Source organism: Bison bison, unplaced genomic scaffold (genome assembly GCF_000754665.1).
Source record: "Bison bison bison isolate TAMUID 2011002044 unplaced genomic scaffold, Bison_UMD1.0 scf7180017864533, whole genome shotgun sequence".
In the NCBI taxonomy this organism is placed as follows: Eukaryota; Metazoa; Chordata; class Mammalia; order Artiodactyla; family Bovidae; genus Bison; species Bison bison.
Genome location: NW_011495082.1, coordinates 5022126 through 5039483, shown reverse-complemented (window position 1 = coordinate 5039483; position 17358 = coordinate 5022126). Strand labels below are relative to the sequence as shown.

Genomic DNA, 17358 nt, shown 5'->3' with positions numbered 1-17358 from the left:
CAACAGAATGGGAAAGACTAGAGATCTCTTCGAGAACATTAGAGATACCAAGGGAACATTTCGTGCAAAGATGGGCTCGATAAAGGACAGAAATGGTAGGGACCTAACAGAAGCAGAAGATATTAAGAAGAGGTGGCAAGAATACACAGAAGAACTGAACAAAAAAGAGCTTCATGGCCCAGATAATCATGATGGTGTGATCACTCACCTAGAGCCAGACATCCTGGAATGTGAAGTCAAGTGGGCCTTAGAAAGCATCACTACGAACAAAGCTAGTGGAGGTGATGAAATTCCAGTTGAACTATTTAAAAACCTAAAAGATAATGCTGTGAAAGTGCTGCACTCAATATGCCAGCAAATTTGGAAAACTTAACAGTGGCCACAGGACTGGAAAAGGTCAGTTTCCATTCCAATCCCAAAGAAAGGCAATGCCAAAGAATGCTCAAACTACTGCACAATTGCACTCATCTCACATGCTAGTAAAGTAATGCTCAAAATTCTGCAAGCCAGGCTTCAGCAGTACATGAACTGTGATCTTCCAGATGTTCAAGCTGGTTTCAGAAAAGGCAGAGGAGCCAGAGATTAAATTGCCAACATCCACTGGATTATCGAAAAAGCAAGAGAGTTCTAGAAAAACATCTACTTGTGCTCTACTGACTACGCGCTTTGATTGTGTGGATCACAATAAACTGTGGAAAATTCTGAAAGACATGGGAATACCAGACCACCTGACCTGCCTCTTGAGAAATCTGTATGCAGGTCAGGAAGCAACAGTTAGAACTCGACATGGAATAACAGACTGGTTCCAAATAGGAAAAGGAGGACGTCAAGGCTGTATATTTTCACCTTGCTTATTTAACTTATATGCAGAGTACATCATGAGAAACGCTGGGCTGGATGAAGCACAAGCTAGAATCAAGATTGCTGGGAGAAATATCAATAACCTCAGATATGCAGATGACACCACTCTTACGGCAGAAAGTGAAGAAGAACTAAACAGCCTCTTGATGAAAGTGAAAGAGGAGAGTGAAAATGTTGGCTTAAAGCTCAACATTCAGAAAACTAAGATCACGACATCCAGTCCCATCACTTCATGGGAAATAGATGTGTAAACAGTGGAAACAGCAGACTTTATTTTTGGGGGCGTGCAGCCATGAAGTTAAAAGACGCTTACTCCTTGGAGGGAAAGTTACGACCAATCTAGACAGCATATTAAAAAGCAGAGACATTACTTTGCCAACAAAGTCAAGGCTATGGTTTTTCCAGTAGTCATGTATGGATGTGAGAGTTGGACTATAAAGAAAGCTGAGCACCAAAGACTTGATGCTTTTGAACTGTGGTATTGGAGAAGACTCTTGAGAGTCCCTTGGACTCAAGGAGATCCAAGCAGTCCATTCTAAAGGAAACCAGTCCTGGGTGTTCATTGGAAGAACTGATGTTGAAGCTGAAACTCCAATACTTTGGCCACCTGATGCGAAGAGCTGACTCATTTGAAAAGACCCTGATGCTGGCAAGATTGAGGGCAGGAGGAGAAGGGGACAACAGAGGATAAGACGGTTGGATGGCATCATGGACACAATGGACATGAGTCTGAGTGAACTCCGAGAGTCGGTGAAGGACAGGGAGGCCTGGCGTGCCCTGGTCGACGGGGTCGCAAAGAGTCGGACACGACTGAGTGACTGAACTGAACTGAACTGAACTGATAGCTCAGATGGTAAAGTATGTGCCTGCAATGCAGGAGACCCAGGTTCGATCCCTGGGTCAGGAAGATCCCCTGGAGAAGGAAATGGCTACCCACTCCATTATTCTTCCCTGGAGAACCCCATGGACAGAGGACCTCACGGGCTACAGTCCAAGGGGTTGCAAAGAGTCAGACATGACTAAGCGACAGACACACATGGGCCACATCAGGTCATTAGAGTTACTTTTCACAAACTCCTCCTGTATAAACCTGGGGTTTCCCAAGTGGCTCAGTGGTAAAGAATCTCCCTGCTATGCAGGAGATGTGGATTTAAACCCTAGATCAAGAAGATCTTCTGGAGTAGGAAATGGCAACCCATTCCAATATTCTTGCCTGGGAAATCCCATGGACACAGGAGCCTAGCAAGCTACAGTCCCTGGGGTAGCAATGAGTCGGACATGACAGCGACTAAACAACAACATGTTTAAACCGAGCAGGCTACTTATGACCATCATTTTCAGGTGAGGTATGACGTTGTTAATTTCAGTGCAATTCTGATCACTTAAATATGAGAAGACTGCATTAGAAGGCAAACAGCTAGCTCATTCACTGTCCAGAGTAAAGAGGATTCAAGAAAATCAGTGGCCAATGATACATTTCCATATTCTATAGACAAAATCCTAGAAAAGACACAACTCACCTACTTTGGGGGTCATGTTGCCAACAGTAGTGAATTCAGGGATTTCTGACCCAGGAACGTATCCAGCCGCCCAGGAAACCTTGAGAGAGCCATACGTGCCTCTCCTAGAAATCACAGCTTGGCTTGTCCCGGCAGCGATGTCCGTGAGTGGAAAAGCAGTAGACTCAAACCCAACCTGAGAGAAAACATGCTTAGAATATTTTCTTTTCTCTAAAGGTTCCTGTTTTCTGAGGAGTGGGTTAAAAGTCAACTTTCTGTTTGTTTACACAATATATTTCTTTGCTCTAAAATACTTTCGATTAAGAGTAGTATTTAAGAAATGGCACCTGAAACTTGAAAATGTATCCTATTTATAATTTTGATTATAGTTATAGTTTTTTTTATCAAACTGTGAATTCTGAATTAACAGTTTCTAAAAATACAGTTGTAATTATGGTTAAATGAAAAGATTAAAAATAGCATTTTGATGACTTGCGATGGGTCTTTATATGGGACTATAAAGAAAGCTGAGTGCCGAAGAAATGATGCTTTTAAACTGTGGTGTTGGAGAAGACTCTTGAGAGTCTCTTGGACTGCAAGGAAATCCAACCAGTCCCTCCTAAAGGAGATCAGTCCTGAATATTCATTGGAAGGACTGATGCTGAAGCTGAAACTCCAATACTTTGGCCACCTGATGCAAAGAGCTGATTCTTTGGAAAAGACCCTGATGCTGGGAAAGATTGAAGGTGGGAGAAGGGGACAACAGAGGATGAGATGGTTGTATGGCATCACCGACACAATGGACATGAGTTTGAGTAAACTCCAGGAGTTTGTGATGGACAGGGAGGCCTGGCATGCTGCAGTCCATGGGATCACAAAGAATCAGACACGACTGAGCGACTGAACTGAACTGATGGGTCTTTATAAACTGTTTTGTTTAAAACTAAACTTTGACTTCTTTCTGAAATACAACAATAAATTTATAAAGTGAGCACCATGAACTAGATTTTCTATTAAGGATTTTTTCAGACTTTGATTCAATTTAATATCTTTTTTTGAGGATCAGACAGCTTCAAAGATTTTTTTAAATAATGGTATTTTTCATCCACATAAAGTAAGATCTGGTTTTCAGGGCCACCCTTCCCAGAGTACCCCAGGATTTATAGATAAAATAAGTTCTGGTCAGAGAATAGAAATAAAACCAGATTCCTGGCTTCACGCTATTATTTGGACAACTTAGTTTACCTCTTTTGGCCCCAATATCCATCGATTTGGGACACCATGGGATCGACAGTTCTATATTAAGACTCATTCTCCCCATTTTAAATTGGACTGGAGAGGAGCAGAAAAGCGTGAGACAGGGCCACAGGACTGCTTCTGAAGGCACAGAAAAGAAAACCAACAACTTCAACTTGACACCCATCTAGATTCCCTATTACAGCAAGCCTTCTGCTTAGCAACTGCCAAAATCTGTAGTGTATGTCAGCTCGTGCTCGCTACATGGTTAAAGGCTGTTTGAAAGTATCCTAGCAACATCACATGTGTGCACACACACACACATACACACACACTCAAATACTGGTAAGGAGTATAGAAGGATACACCACGGACAGGAATACCCTATGACTGGCTGTGATCTAGCCCAGTGACACAGTGTTGTGACAACAAGCAGAGACAAGGAGCATAAAATAATTCACTACACCAAATGAATGGTTCAGGTTGAAAGGAATCTTTGTTATAACGACCTACGAACAAAAGAAGATAAAACGGCAAAGCATTATATGCTAAAATCTCACTCCCTCTTGAACAGAGGAGCTGCAGACAAAAACCATCCCGCTCAGTTATTTTTAACGCTGTGGGTTCCACTTTAGGGGCAAAGCAGATTCATTCCCGGGGAAGCAGCAGCCCAGGAGGTAGTAACTTGAAGACCATCCCCTTCATGGCCACAGACCCTGTTAATAAGCCGTTGGCCAGGCCTTAACTCTCCTGCCTCGAGTGTCTATCTGGACAGACGTCATGCCCACTTCCTGGTCAAGCTGAAGGAGCCCCCACCCGAGGGAGTGGGATGCAGGCTGGCATCTTCTCACGGTTTATAAAACACACATGGTACCACAGCCAGAGACAGCAGCCCTGTCTTGTTCCCACACTGATAGAACTGGCCTACGCAGGAAGCAAAGCCCTCAGGGCATTCTTTGTTCTCAAGTGAATTATGAAGAGATTGGGGAACAATCTTCCCTACAATGAACTTAGGCAGAAGATTCAAATCCCTAAGGGTGCCACTAGCATTCATCTACATCAGCACAAGCTTCAGAGAAGGCGATGGCACCCCACTCCAGTACTCCTGCCTGGAAAATCCCATGGACGGAGGAGCCTGGTGGGCTGCAGTCCATGGGGTCGAGAAGAGTCGGACACGACTGAGCGACTTCACTTTCACTTTTTACTTTCACACATTGGAGAAGGAAATGGCAACCCACTCCAGTGTTCTTGCCTGGGGAATCCCAGGGACGGGGGAGCCTGGTGGGCTGCCGTCTATGGGGTCGCACAGAGTCGGACATGACTGACGCAACTTAGCAGCAGCAACACAAGCTTGCCACAGTAAAAAGAGCCCCACGGATTAAATGTTCACAATGTCAGTAAATGAGAAAGTCTGAAATATTAATTGATGCTTCATTCTAATTTTAACTTTTTAGCATAAAATGCCTCAATATTAAATACTCATTATGGGGAAAAAAACAAGTTTTGACTCCAGGTGACCGTTATTTTTAAAATTCTATACTTTACATTCTACAAGATACAGACTTTTTTAAACTCAAAAAAGGAGATATGGTTTTCCACCTACTGACAAAAATTGCCGAATTCTTTTCATATAGGGTATCCATAATGCTTAAATTTGATATTCATAGGATTACATAGATTTAAGAAATCAAACTCTAAGAATCTTAGTCCCTTCTGTAAGAGTGGCCCTCTAGTGGTTCTGGGGGAGTACCACACCCTGTGCCAAGTACCTGAGAATTGGCAGCTTTCTCTGGAACTGGAAGGACGGCGGATTTTGCTTCCTGGAGAATTTTGGGCACGCCATAGAAACTTCCACCAACAAGCATCACGGTCACCAGCTGTAAGGTGAAATTCGAGCCCAGAGGTAGGAAGACCTATAAACAGTGTAAGTGACTTTTTATTAGCAAATAATAATTTTCAAAGAAAAATACTGACATGTGATGTGAGTCATTATTACTTGCCTCATTTTGTATCAGTTTCATCAATATATGCCCTTTCCCCCACATTATAAAACAAAGGCCCATGATGAAGACTTTTAGGCTAAGAGTGAGAGTCAAATATTATTTTTAAAAATACCCCAAATTTTCAAATTCACTGTCTATGCCTGTGCATGCTGTGCTTAGTCGCTCAGCTAAGTGTCCAACTCTTTGCAACCCCATGGACTGTAGCCCGCCAGGCTCCTCTGTCCATGGGGATTCTCCAGGCAAAATTACTGGAGTGGGTTGCCATGCCCTCCTCCAGGAGAATCTTCTCAACCCGGGGATAGAACCCAGGTCTCCTGCATTACAGACAGATTCTTTACCATCTGAGGCACCAAGGAAGCCCAAGAATACTGGAGTGGGTAGCCTGTGCCTTCTCCAGGGGATCTTCCCAATCCAGGAATCGAACCCAGGTCTCCTGCATTGTGGGCAGATTCTTTACCAGCTGAGCCACCAAGGAAGCCCAAGAATACTGCAGTGGTAGCCTATCCCTTTTCCAGGGAATCTTCTAGACCCAGAAATTGAAGCAGGGTCTCCTGCACTACAGGAGGATTCTTTACCAGCTGAGCTACCAGGGAAGCCTGGATGACCTGAAGAATGATGAGAATCCCAGGAGTCTCAGTGATAGAATCACGTGTTCCAGGAATGGAGAGAGCACAGTGGTGAAAAGTGTCAGCTTCTAAAACCAGCAAAACTCACTTTCTCCTTCTTCACTGGGTAGGAACTAAGAACTCTAATGACATTTACTCAAAACAGATAATGATTTAGGTACACTGATTATCCGAATATTTTGGACAAGTAAAAACTTCTAACACCATATATTAGACTACCAATTTTCAAAGTTTTAGAATCCAACAAAATAGGGAAATCCTGAATTTGAAAACTTGTATTACTTTACAGTGGAGAAGGAGATGGTAACCTATTCCAGTATTTTTACCTGGAGAATCCCATGGACTGAAGAGCCTGGCAGGCTACGGTCCTTCCACGGGATCCCAAGAGTTGGACACGAGTTAGCAACAAAACCACCACCACCACCACTACCACCATTATTTTACAGAGATTTTTTTTAGCACTTATATCTGCCCATAGAAACCTTGCTAATGATAATGGATACGCTGCCATAACCTAGAATATTACTAATGACTCTATACATCTTTCCTGGATGTAAAAATAACCATTTCTGTGAGGTCTGTCCTTCTTTTAAGTGTAATGTACTTAAACACATATCAAACCACCCAAATATGTAAAATATGTCCTATGGTGGTTTCAAATGTGCAACATGAGGGGAACAGATGTTTTACTCATTCGATCAATCTTCATTTTTTCAAAATGACATTCACTGAACATGAAGCACAGATCAAGGGCTGAGGAAACAAGACATAAATCAGTCTCCTGGCTTCAGTCGTGTGCTTCCCTCCTCTCCTTGAAGGAATGCCCTCTCCCCATGCAGTTCACTGGGTGGGCAGCTAAGCATTTTTTATCCCCACATCCTAAAAAATGAAGGGCCAGATGTCAGCTCAAAGCACCCAGGCATTTGTGCCTTGCCACCCAGCTCCGTTCACCGGCCCTTTCGGCACAAGGACCCGTGTGGCGTGGCAGGACCCCAGCCTGCGGTAATGAAACATTAAAGTTTGAACAGGAGTCAACGGGGCATTTGGGGAAATGCTGGTTTGCCTACAGAAGGAAAGCAGGGTGACTAATTTGAAAAGGAACTTGAAGGTTTTTAGGAGTCGAGCATGTTCTGTTATGCCCTCTCACGTTCTGGACCCAGGAGAGCATCACAGAACCACTCTACAGATTGCCCATCATTCTTGATGGCTTTTGGCACGAATAGAATTTACTCGCCCATAATATCCTGTGTGCATCTTGAATACTGCCTGCTGCTGCTGCTGCTAAGTTGCTTCAGTCATGTCCGACTCTGTGTGACCCCATAGACGGCAGCCCACCAGGCTCCCCCATCCCTGGGATTCCCCAGGCAAGAACACTGGAGTGGGTTGCCATTTCCTTCTCCAATGCATGAAAGTGAAAAGTGAAAGTGAAGTCGCTTAGTCATGTCCCACTCTTCACGACCCCATGGACCGCAGCCTACCAGGCTCCTCTGTCCATGGGATTCTCCAGGCAGGAGGACTGGAGTGGGGTGCCATTGCCTTCTCCGGAATACTGCCTACTCACTCACTTTTATAACTGGCTGTTAAAGGGCCTTCTCCTGCATCGACAGGGAGCAGTGTGACAACAGGAATTACACCCCATGATCACTGTGTCTGCAGTGCTTCTCACAAACGCTGACCCATGGTAAGTGCCCCGTAAATACTTGAATAAATGATGACAATGGATATAATCTTATCTTGCATTCTAAGTTCTCTTAAACATAGGTTTCTTTAGTGTACCAGGGCTTCTTACCGTCACTTCATCTAAGAAGCCTGTCGTGAACCTTGTTAACCAGATGGTGAACTGTTCACTCTCTGACCCTCATATTAAACCAACATCAAGAGTCTTCTAGTTTTCAGAACCTAATGGAAACTCACTCTGTTCCAACACCCACTTGAAGGTCCTTCTCCGTGGCTGACCCAGCTGAAATCCTAACATTTATCAGGAGGGCACAGCAGGGACAATTGTATGTAACTTGTAACTAACATCCCAAACTTCAAGAGCACCCAGGGTGTGAGGTAAGAAAGGGACCACTGGGAAAATCTTCCCCTCGCTTTAGCATGAGTCACACTTGGCCCTAAAGGGTCACCTTGGAGACTAACGCACACAGCAACACCTAATCATCTAGGAACAGCCTACACCACACATCCTGGAATGTAAGAGACAGAAGGAACCCATGAAATATGAATTTAATCATATTAATGAACGATGTTAAAGCATGCCAATAAGAGGGAGCTTTCATGTATGTGCAAGCTAGTAAACTTTTGCTACTCTTTATTGAAAATAGAAATAGTAAAAATAATTAATATAGGTTCAGAACAGATATGAAGATATCCATAGATACCTCAAAGGAAAGTTAAGGTATTAGGAAAGTTAAGATCTTTATAAACTGTACCATTAAGCATTCAAAGTGAAAGGAAAAGAGGATGATCATCCTTCAAAATGTCTCAGGTACCCCAAGAGATAATCTAAAAGCTAGGCAGACCAAGGATCTTACTCCCTGTGAGGTAAACATATATGATATATATATCATATATTTCAGCTTTCTTATGTAATTAGTCGGAGAGTAATTTGTCCATCCTAAAGGAAATCAGTCCTGGGTGTTCACTGGAAGGACTGATGTTGAAGCTGAAACTCCAATACTTTGGCCACCTGATGCGAAGAGCTGACTTATTCGCAAAGACCCTGATGTTGGGAAAGATTGAAGGCAGGAGGAGAAGGGGACGACAGAGGATAAGATGGTTAGATGGCAGCACTGACTCAATGGACATGAGTTTGGGTAAACTCCAGGAGTTGGTCATGGACAGGGAAGCCTGGCATGCTGCAGTTCATGGGGTCGCGAAGAGTTGGACATGACTGAGCGACTGAACTGAACTGAATTTGTATTATCCACATTGTAAAAGAATAGCATAACCTTCACTGTGGCATGCCTTATTGCTAAGTGAAACGTGTATAAAAAAATACACAGCTATTCCTAGAAAAGTTAAAGGAAGACCTCCTAGGGCTCAATAACAGAGATTTGAACTTGAGTGTGTTCAGAAGCTGATGTTACACAGATCGGTATGGGAAAATGTTTCAAGTACAGAACTAAAGCACACTGTTTTTTTTAAACTCTTCCAATTTGTAAATGAGACTTGATATAATAATATTCTGATTACCTTAATCCATCTCTCATTTCCCCAGCTTTGCACTGTTTATTCCAGTCTTGAGAACTGGGGGATATAGGACATGAATTCAAAAATTGATACAACAAAGCCATGTTATTGAGTCAATTTCTTAAACAACTTCAGGGACGTAGGAATAACCATGGATCCCAGGGCTCACTAAGAAGCCTCCATTTTCCCAGCTGATTCAACAGCAAAAGTAAAAAACTCGAGGGCACAAAAAGATCAAAAGGCTGTATAGTAGGTACCAATTAGTATAAGATGTCAAAAGGTAGCCAATTTTCTATGGATCACAGGCTTAAATGTCATCCATTCCTGAGTGGGCTGAACTTGGTGGACTATAGACAGGAAGCTGTTTCATTTCTGTCCTCTTATCTTTGACAATGTTGTGTGTAGATCTCAAAGCCTCCTGTCATTTTTTATGAAGGTAAAGGCCAGATCCATACCAGTAAAAACTTTCATCTCACACTCCATTAAAGCTCCTCTATTTATCCCAGTTCTTGCTCAATCCACAGCTAAAGATCTAAGGTGGGAAAGGGATCAGGCATGGCTTTCCAGTGCTTCTCCAGCCCTTCTTGGACCTCTCCACCAATCTTCCGCCACCTCTGGAGCAGATGGGGAGTTGCGTTGAGGAAGAATGACAAGGGTCTTGCCTCGCTTCTGTAGTCCTTTCCTGAAAACACTGGCAGGCACCCAAACGTTTCACCTTTCATGGAATCCATCTGTATGTTCATCAAAGACTTCAGAATTCAGCTCATCGCCATTCCACCACAGAAACACACACTCTTCCAATGACCTTTTTTACTGTCTCCTAACTTCACAATCCACCTCATACCATTCTCGAGACAACTCCAATCTGGCTACCCTCTGGCACAGACTTTCACGGGCATGAAATAGCAATCCCCACTGCTGCATTGCATTCCATGTGTGAAATAAATGAACTGCTCTCCCGTGCATATGGAATGACATTAGGTATCCTCTTGGAAGGATTGAGACAAAGAGTCCCTCAAATCACTTTCTGTGGCTCAGAGTGAGAAAGGTTGCTGGGCACCCACTTGGTTCCTGCCACTCTCACCTGATATGTTGGCAGAATAGTTTGCTGTCCTCTCTCTTCATTAACAAAAAAACCCATAGCTGACTTCCTGGGTGGCAGATTTTTAAGGAGAGAAGAGCAGATACCATGTAGCCCCGTCAGACCCCAGGAAACATGTATCCATCTCTCACTGCACTGCTCTTCGGTAAGAGCACAAGTGTTAGTCACTCAGTCGTGTCCGACTCTTTGTGACCCCATGGACTGTAGCCCACCAGGCCCCTCCATCCATGGAATTCTCCAGGTAAGAATACTGGAGTGGGTTGCCATTTCCTTCTCCAGATAGGAGCACAAGGAAGCCTACAAATATCTCCCCCTCAATAAGCATCCAGTGTGTACATGTGTGTGTAATGTGAGTGTGTGCAGCACTTGGAACAATTCCTGGAATTCTGAAGAACTAAATAACTGCCTTCTACTATCTAGACAAAAATATTTTATCTCTAGGAAGGAACAGATACTTATTTACTTATAATTTGCAAATACCAAGGCAATGGCACCCCACTCCAGTACTCTTGCCTGGAAAATCCCATGGACGGAGGAGCCTGGTAGGCTGCAGTCCATGGGGTTGCTAAGAGTCAGACACGGCTGAGCGACTTCACTTTCGCTTTTCACTTCATGCGTTGGAGAAGGAAATGGCAACCCACTCCAGTGTTCTTGCCTGGAGAATCCCAGGGACAAGGGAGCCTGGTGGGCTGCCGTCTATGGGGTCGCACAGAGTTGGACATGACTGAAGCGACTTAGCAGCAGTATATGTATTACCCAAAAATTACTATGCATTTTCTAAGGCATTTTCCACGGTTCCATTTAAATATCTCAATCAGATTTTAAACTGATCATGAGATTAACAAGGGTTTTCTTGAAGGAGTCTTTCAGAATGACTGGAAAAACGAAAGAGATGCTACAAACCTGACTCTGGACTGGCACTGAGTCCACTTTATATCTGGTACCATCTCTGACCACCAACTGCCTCTCTGCATTTTCTGTAACAACAGACTGCTCCTTAGAGTCAGATGATATTCGATATCTAACAGCCACATCTCCAAATGTGCCCGCAAGCCGGGTTACATTAATTTGGATGAATCTACGAAGGTTCTGCCCAATAAGTATGGACTGATGATCTGAATACAGGGCAAAAATTCCATGCGGGTCGTCATTTGCAGAAACAGAGAACCGAATGACACATTTTTCTGTATCCAGTTTTGCTCCTCCCTTTACTAAAACAAGCTGGAGCACATACACTTCCTCTATCTCAGGAATATCATCTGGCAGCAAATGAACATCAAAGCTGGCTTCACTTTCTCCATCAGCAATGGTGAAACTTCCTTTTGTAGAAAGAAAGTCTCCAGTAATATCAAACTCACTACTTAATTCCCAATAAACCTAAAACAAAAGGAAGAAAACCAACAAAGTTATATAACACAGTGTTTTTAATCAAAATCCCTTAAATTCGTTTACCTCAATTATATATAAAAAGCTTCCCTATATAAGTGTGCATCAATATATTCAAATTTAAATTTTCCAAGTATCTCTACTTAAGTAATTCAGAAACTGTCTTAACTCTTTCAGGCTATTATATGCCATTTGCAGGACAGGATGACAAAATCTCATTTCACCTGCTTCTAAATTAATAAACATAATTTGAAAAGATAAAGAGAAACAAGTTAACTTTAAAATACCATACCAGTTCCACAAGTACATTCAACAGTGAACCAAGACCATGTTTGAGGGTAAAACGTAAGCAGATAATCTGATATTCACATTTGAATTTGTTTCTGTTTGTTTTTAATAAAAAGAGGATACCTAAGATTTTAAAAATTAAGAATTTCTCCCAAAAAATCTCTAAAAAATTTATTTTCCAAAAATTTTTTATATCCATAAAGTTTCAACTGAAGAAAAGTAACAATTAATCTCCAGTACAGGGGAAAAGCTAAGTTTATAGAGACATTTCACAAAACAAATTTAGCTAGCAAACAAATAACCTTGACCTGTTCAATGAATATCTTGATAATTTATAAGGACATCTCAATGATATTGAGAATAAAGAATATATTAAGCAATTTGTAAAAATCATGGATAGTCTTGTTAAGTAGAAAAAGCTTCACATTATAGCAAACAATAAATTACAAAATAGTTCAATCATATTCTTTGTGATTAAATATGAGAAAGATCTTTTTAACCTAACTGCAAATGAATATTTAAAGAGATAACCAGAGGTTGGTGCCAGCGAGCCAGCCCAAAGGGGCCTCGGTGAACCTCAGCATGTGTGAAAATTCATGTCGCTTCAGTTTATCAAAAACTCTAATTCTCCAGAACACACAGTTTCTCTGTTCTTCTCAACCACAACCATCAGGCAAACGATTACTCTGCTTAAAAATCCAAAGAAAAACGGTACCATGATCTCTCCTGAAACACCCTTGATTCTTCTGACAAAGAAGGTAATGATCAGGGGCCCTTCCAGAGTGGATGGTTCCAAATAGGTCTCCTCGGACAAAGACTCGGGAGCAAACTGAATCACTCCATTAGGATCACCAAACTTCTCTATCTAGAAAGAGAGCAGAGGGGAGACATTGTATCAACTATGGACCAAATCACAGCATCCAAGTTCAGTGCCCTGATACGTTGTGTATGTACAAGACAAACTGAGGGGATGAAAGAAACACAGTCGCGACTCTTGGGCATGATTGTATCTGGCTATGTAACTTTTAAAAACCTTCATTTCCCTGACGGTTACCTAAAGCAAGAAGGTTCTTACTCCTCAAGGATAACAGGAATAAGTGTTCAGAAAGTGACAATTTGTAGAACCTCAAAAGGATAGAACTTCAAAGCTTGAATTAGCTTTACTCACCTCATGTTCACCTCATTTAACCAGTTAAGTTTAGCCAACCTCTTTCTACTGGTTATGATGCATTTATAGTGATAATATGGAGAGAGGTAATGGCCCCGTGATGGTTAATTTTATGTGTCAGCCTGACTAGGCTAAAGTGTCCAACTGTTTGCTCAAATGATATCCAGATGTTGCTGTAATGATATTTTAGATGTGGTTAAAACTGACAACCAGCTAACAAAGTCAATAAAACTATTCTCAGTAATGTGGATGGACCTCATCCAATAAGATGGAAGCTTTAAACACTGAGGCTTCCCAAAGAAAAAGGAATTCTGCCTCAAGACCACAATTTAGGAATCCTGCGTGCATTTCCAGCCTGCTGGCCTGCGCCACAAAATTCAGACTCAAGAAGGCAACTTCAGTTCGTTCCTGAGCTTCCTGCCTGCTTTATGGATTCTGCTTTATGGATTCGTTCTACCTGTTTTATGGATTCTGACTTGCCAGCCCCACAGTTATGGGATATAATTCCTTACAGAATGTCTTTCTTTCTTCATATCTGTCTCCCAACATTAACAGTTTCAGTTCTCCAGTTCTCTGTATCTGATTGATACAGACCCCATATAAAACAGGCTTTTCCAAACTTAGAACAAGGTGCATCTCTCTACCTTTTTTTTGGTAACCTTGGTCTCCAGGATTTTCTGCCCCAATGGACTGGGTGATTCATACCAAATAAACTGTATCTAGATCTGACTCACACCATCACTGCACTGACTGAAAAAGTACCATTCTTCCTTTCAACAGTCTGACTTGTGATTACCTGTGAACTCTGACACCCTTTAATGGCAAAGATATCCAATGTTTATGATACAACAAATGCCTCCTCTTGAAAAGTGCCAAATCTCCCCAAAGCATCAAATTTTCTCAAAAAGTGTAAAATAACTATTTCTCAGTATCTTAAAAAATTACCAATAATCAGGTTATGTAATAAACTAATATAACAACCAGAACATCTGACCCACAGGAATTACTATGACTTCATTGGGTTTTATAACTTTTAATTCATTATAAGCCCATAGAGTTTCAACAAATGTAAGCACGTTTTCTGAAAGATCCTTTAAAGCCTAAATTCTGTGGGAAAAATAAAGTCAGACTTACTGTTAATGTAACATCTTTAGCTGTGGAGTCTAATTGAGCTTCTCCTCTCACAAGTTCAAGTTTAATAATGAAAGTCTTTTCAATTTCAATATCATCATGTGGGTAGATAACGAGAATGATGCTTCTCACTCCACCTTCCCCATCTCTAAAAGAGAAGGACCCGCTCACTGGGTCTGCGATGTCTCGATTCTGTGATGGTAAGGCTTCCTGAGAATTGGGTCCTACGATCTCCCAGTTCACCTGCAGGGTGTTTGTTTTTTAAAGAAAACAATCAGCTTTAAACAAAGAATTACTCTGCAGGATAAAAATATATACATATAGTATATATTAAAAATATATACACAGTATTAAAAATATATACATACATGTGAAAGTTATTCTAGAATATCTCCCACAAAGTCCTATGTTATCAACTCATGTTGTTTAAAATAATCTTTACAAACATAAACTATGTAATCTATAGAATACCCATTTTCATGAGCAACAATGTCTAATAAGTAATGAAAAATCTGAATACCTGGTCATTTGTCACCATCACAGGATACCAAAAATACAAAAGTACATACTCTAAACATATATATATATATTTATATATGAGTAATAAAAACTTTATAGGGCTTTCCAGGTGGCTCAGTAGTAAAGAATCTGCCTGCCAAAGCAGGAGACCCAGGTTCAAACCCCAGGTCGGGAACACCCCCTACAGGAGGAAATGGCAACCCACTCCAGTACTCTTGCCTGGAGAATCCCATGGACAGAGAAGCCTGGCGGGCTGCAGTCCATGGGGCCACAGAATCAGACCTGACTAAGCAACTGAGCACACATACAAACTCTGATAAATACAAGTACAAACTGTCTTGCTAGTGCACAGGTTCTGTTCATCAAAACCTATCTGAATCAAGTGAAAAGTCTGTTGGGTATGCAGCAACAAGTACACTTAAATAACCTAGTATAAGAAAAACAGAAATGTTCAGAGTTAAACAGAATTTTTATGTTGCAACAAAGGCATCATTTAAAGTTTGTGTAATTTAAAATTATATGCTTTTCACATCCATAAAGAATTATATACTTTTCACATCCACTTGTCTTTGCTTCTTTGATCTTTGATCGGCATGAGACACAGCTGACCACTTCTTTCTCTGGAAACACTGTGTCCCATCTTCCTTGGCTTACATGATACTTATCTGGCACAAGTCGTCCTAATTTTCCTTCTCTACATCTCAGTCTTCTTGGCTGGCTCTCCCTCCTCAAATCCATAAATGCTGGGGGCCCAGGACTTGGGTCTCTCTCTTTTCTATCCCTGTCTACACTCCTCAGGCCTCAGAGTTTCAAATGCCTCCGAGTGTGTCCCATCTTTCAGATCGGTGTTTGCAGCCCTGATCTCCCCCAACCCATACCTGCACACCCCACTGCCTTCCTGACCCTTGCACTGGGGTGTCCCGCCGCTATCCCAAATCAACAAAGCCAAAGCACAACTCTTACTTTTCCCCAAGCTGCCACATCTTGATAAACAGCATTACAATGTAACCAGTTGCTCCTCTAAAATTTCTAGGTTATCCTTTATTCCTCTCTGTCCCTCAGGCTCCATCGGCCCTCGTGTATTTTTCCTCCAAAATACCCTCAACCTCTAGAATACGCCTGGCCATCTCGACCTCTCTCCCTGTCTGAGCCATTGTTAGTTCTGCTGTGGGCTCTAGAGGGCGACACGCTTCTCACTCCCCTCCCTGCTCCTACTCTGGCTTTTAGACAACCTACTTCCTTCTCGGCGGTTCTAAGTGAGCCGACGACCCGGTGACACTGATATCATTCCTTTCCTTAAAACTCTCCAGTGGCATCCTACTGGCACTTCAACTCATCTTCAGTCTGATTGAGAAAGTTCTCTGAGGTCCAACACCTACAGGCCCCTGTGATCTAACTTGGGCTGTTATCCCTTCATTTCCAAGCCCACCCACCTCGTGGACCTCTTCGCACCGCAAGCATACCAGGTCTGTAGATCTGCACTGTCTCATTCCTCTGCCCAAACGCTCAGCCCCCTAATGGTTACATGCGCACCTCTTTCATCTTAAATATCACACCCTTACCATCTAATCAAGGGTAGCCGGCAGTAAACAATGTTACTAGACAACCAATGGATCACTGAAGAAATCAAAGAGGAAATCAAAAAAGACCGAGAAACAAACGACAGCAAAAACACAGCGATCCAAAATCTGTGGGATGCAGCAAAAGCAGTTCTAAGACGGAAGTTTATAGCAATCTGTTTGCTTATTGTTTTACAATTCTAAGAGAGCAGGGACGAACTGTGTCCTCCTAACCTGTGTGTTCTCAGGGACTGTGACAGGGTCTGGCACATGGAAAGCACTCAACAAATGTACTTGTTGACAAAATGAATTTTACCAAAATCCTTCATTTAACTGTTAACTTTCTCTCAAGAGTACCCTGAAGGCAGCTGGATACCTCATACATTTTATGTATTTCACAGGATTTGGAAACTGCTTTACATCTACTTGGTAATCAATAAATATTACTGACTGGGAATAAATGAATATATTTGAGAAATATATTTTAAAAATCATGGGGGAAAAAATAACTCTACCTGAATCTCCCCCAAGAGTCCTCCGGTCCTCTCCAGCATCAAGGGTAAAACCATTGTGGAACTGGGATTAGGAACAGAAACTCTGCTTTGATTGAGAAATCTTATTACACCGAAAGGAGAGTCACTCTTGGCAATCGCGACTCTGCACACTAGGTGGCGCCCAAGGACCGCTCCGCCAGTAGCTCCAATGAGCATGATTTCAATGGGCTCCTCAAATTCACTGCATAGCAAGAAAGAGCAATTCTGTGAGTCTAAACAGAATAAAATGCTTCT

The 17358-nt window shown here is 42.1% G+C and overlaps 1 protein-coding gene across 1 annotated transcript in view; it reads right to left on the bottom strand.

The window, feature by feature from the left end:
• The window catches only part of GPR98 (G protein-coupled receptor 98), a 543192-nt gene that overhangs the window by 330770 nt on the left and 195064 nt on the right, over window positions 1–17358 (bottom strand). The window contains exons 67-72 of the mRNA XM_010831922.1: window positions 17086–17305; window positions 14496–14735; window positions 12909–13058; window positions 11423–11896; window positions 5366–5509; window positions 2382–2556 (exon numbers count right to left, since the gene is read on the bottom strand). Coding sequence (XP_010830224.1) covers window positions 2382–2556; window positions 5366–5509; window positions 11423–11896; window positions 12909–13058; window positions 14496–14735; window positions 17086–17305 — 1403 coding nt within the window. The remainder of the gene's footprint in view (window positions 1–2381; window positions 2557–5365; window positions 5510–11422; window positions 11897–12908; window positions 13059–14495; window positions 14736–17085; window positions 17306–17358) is intronic.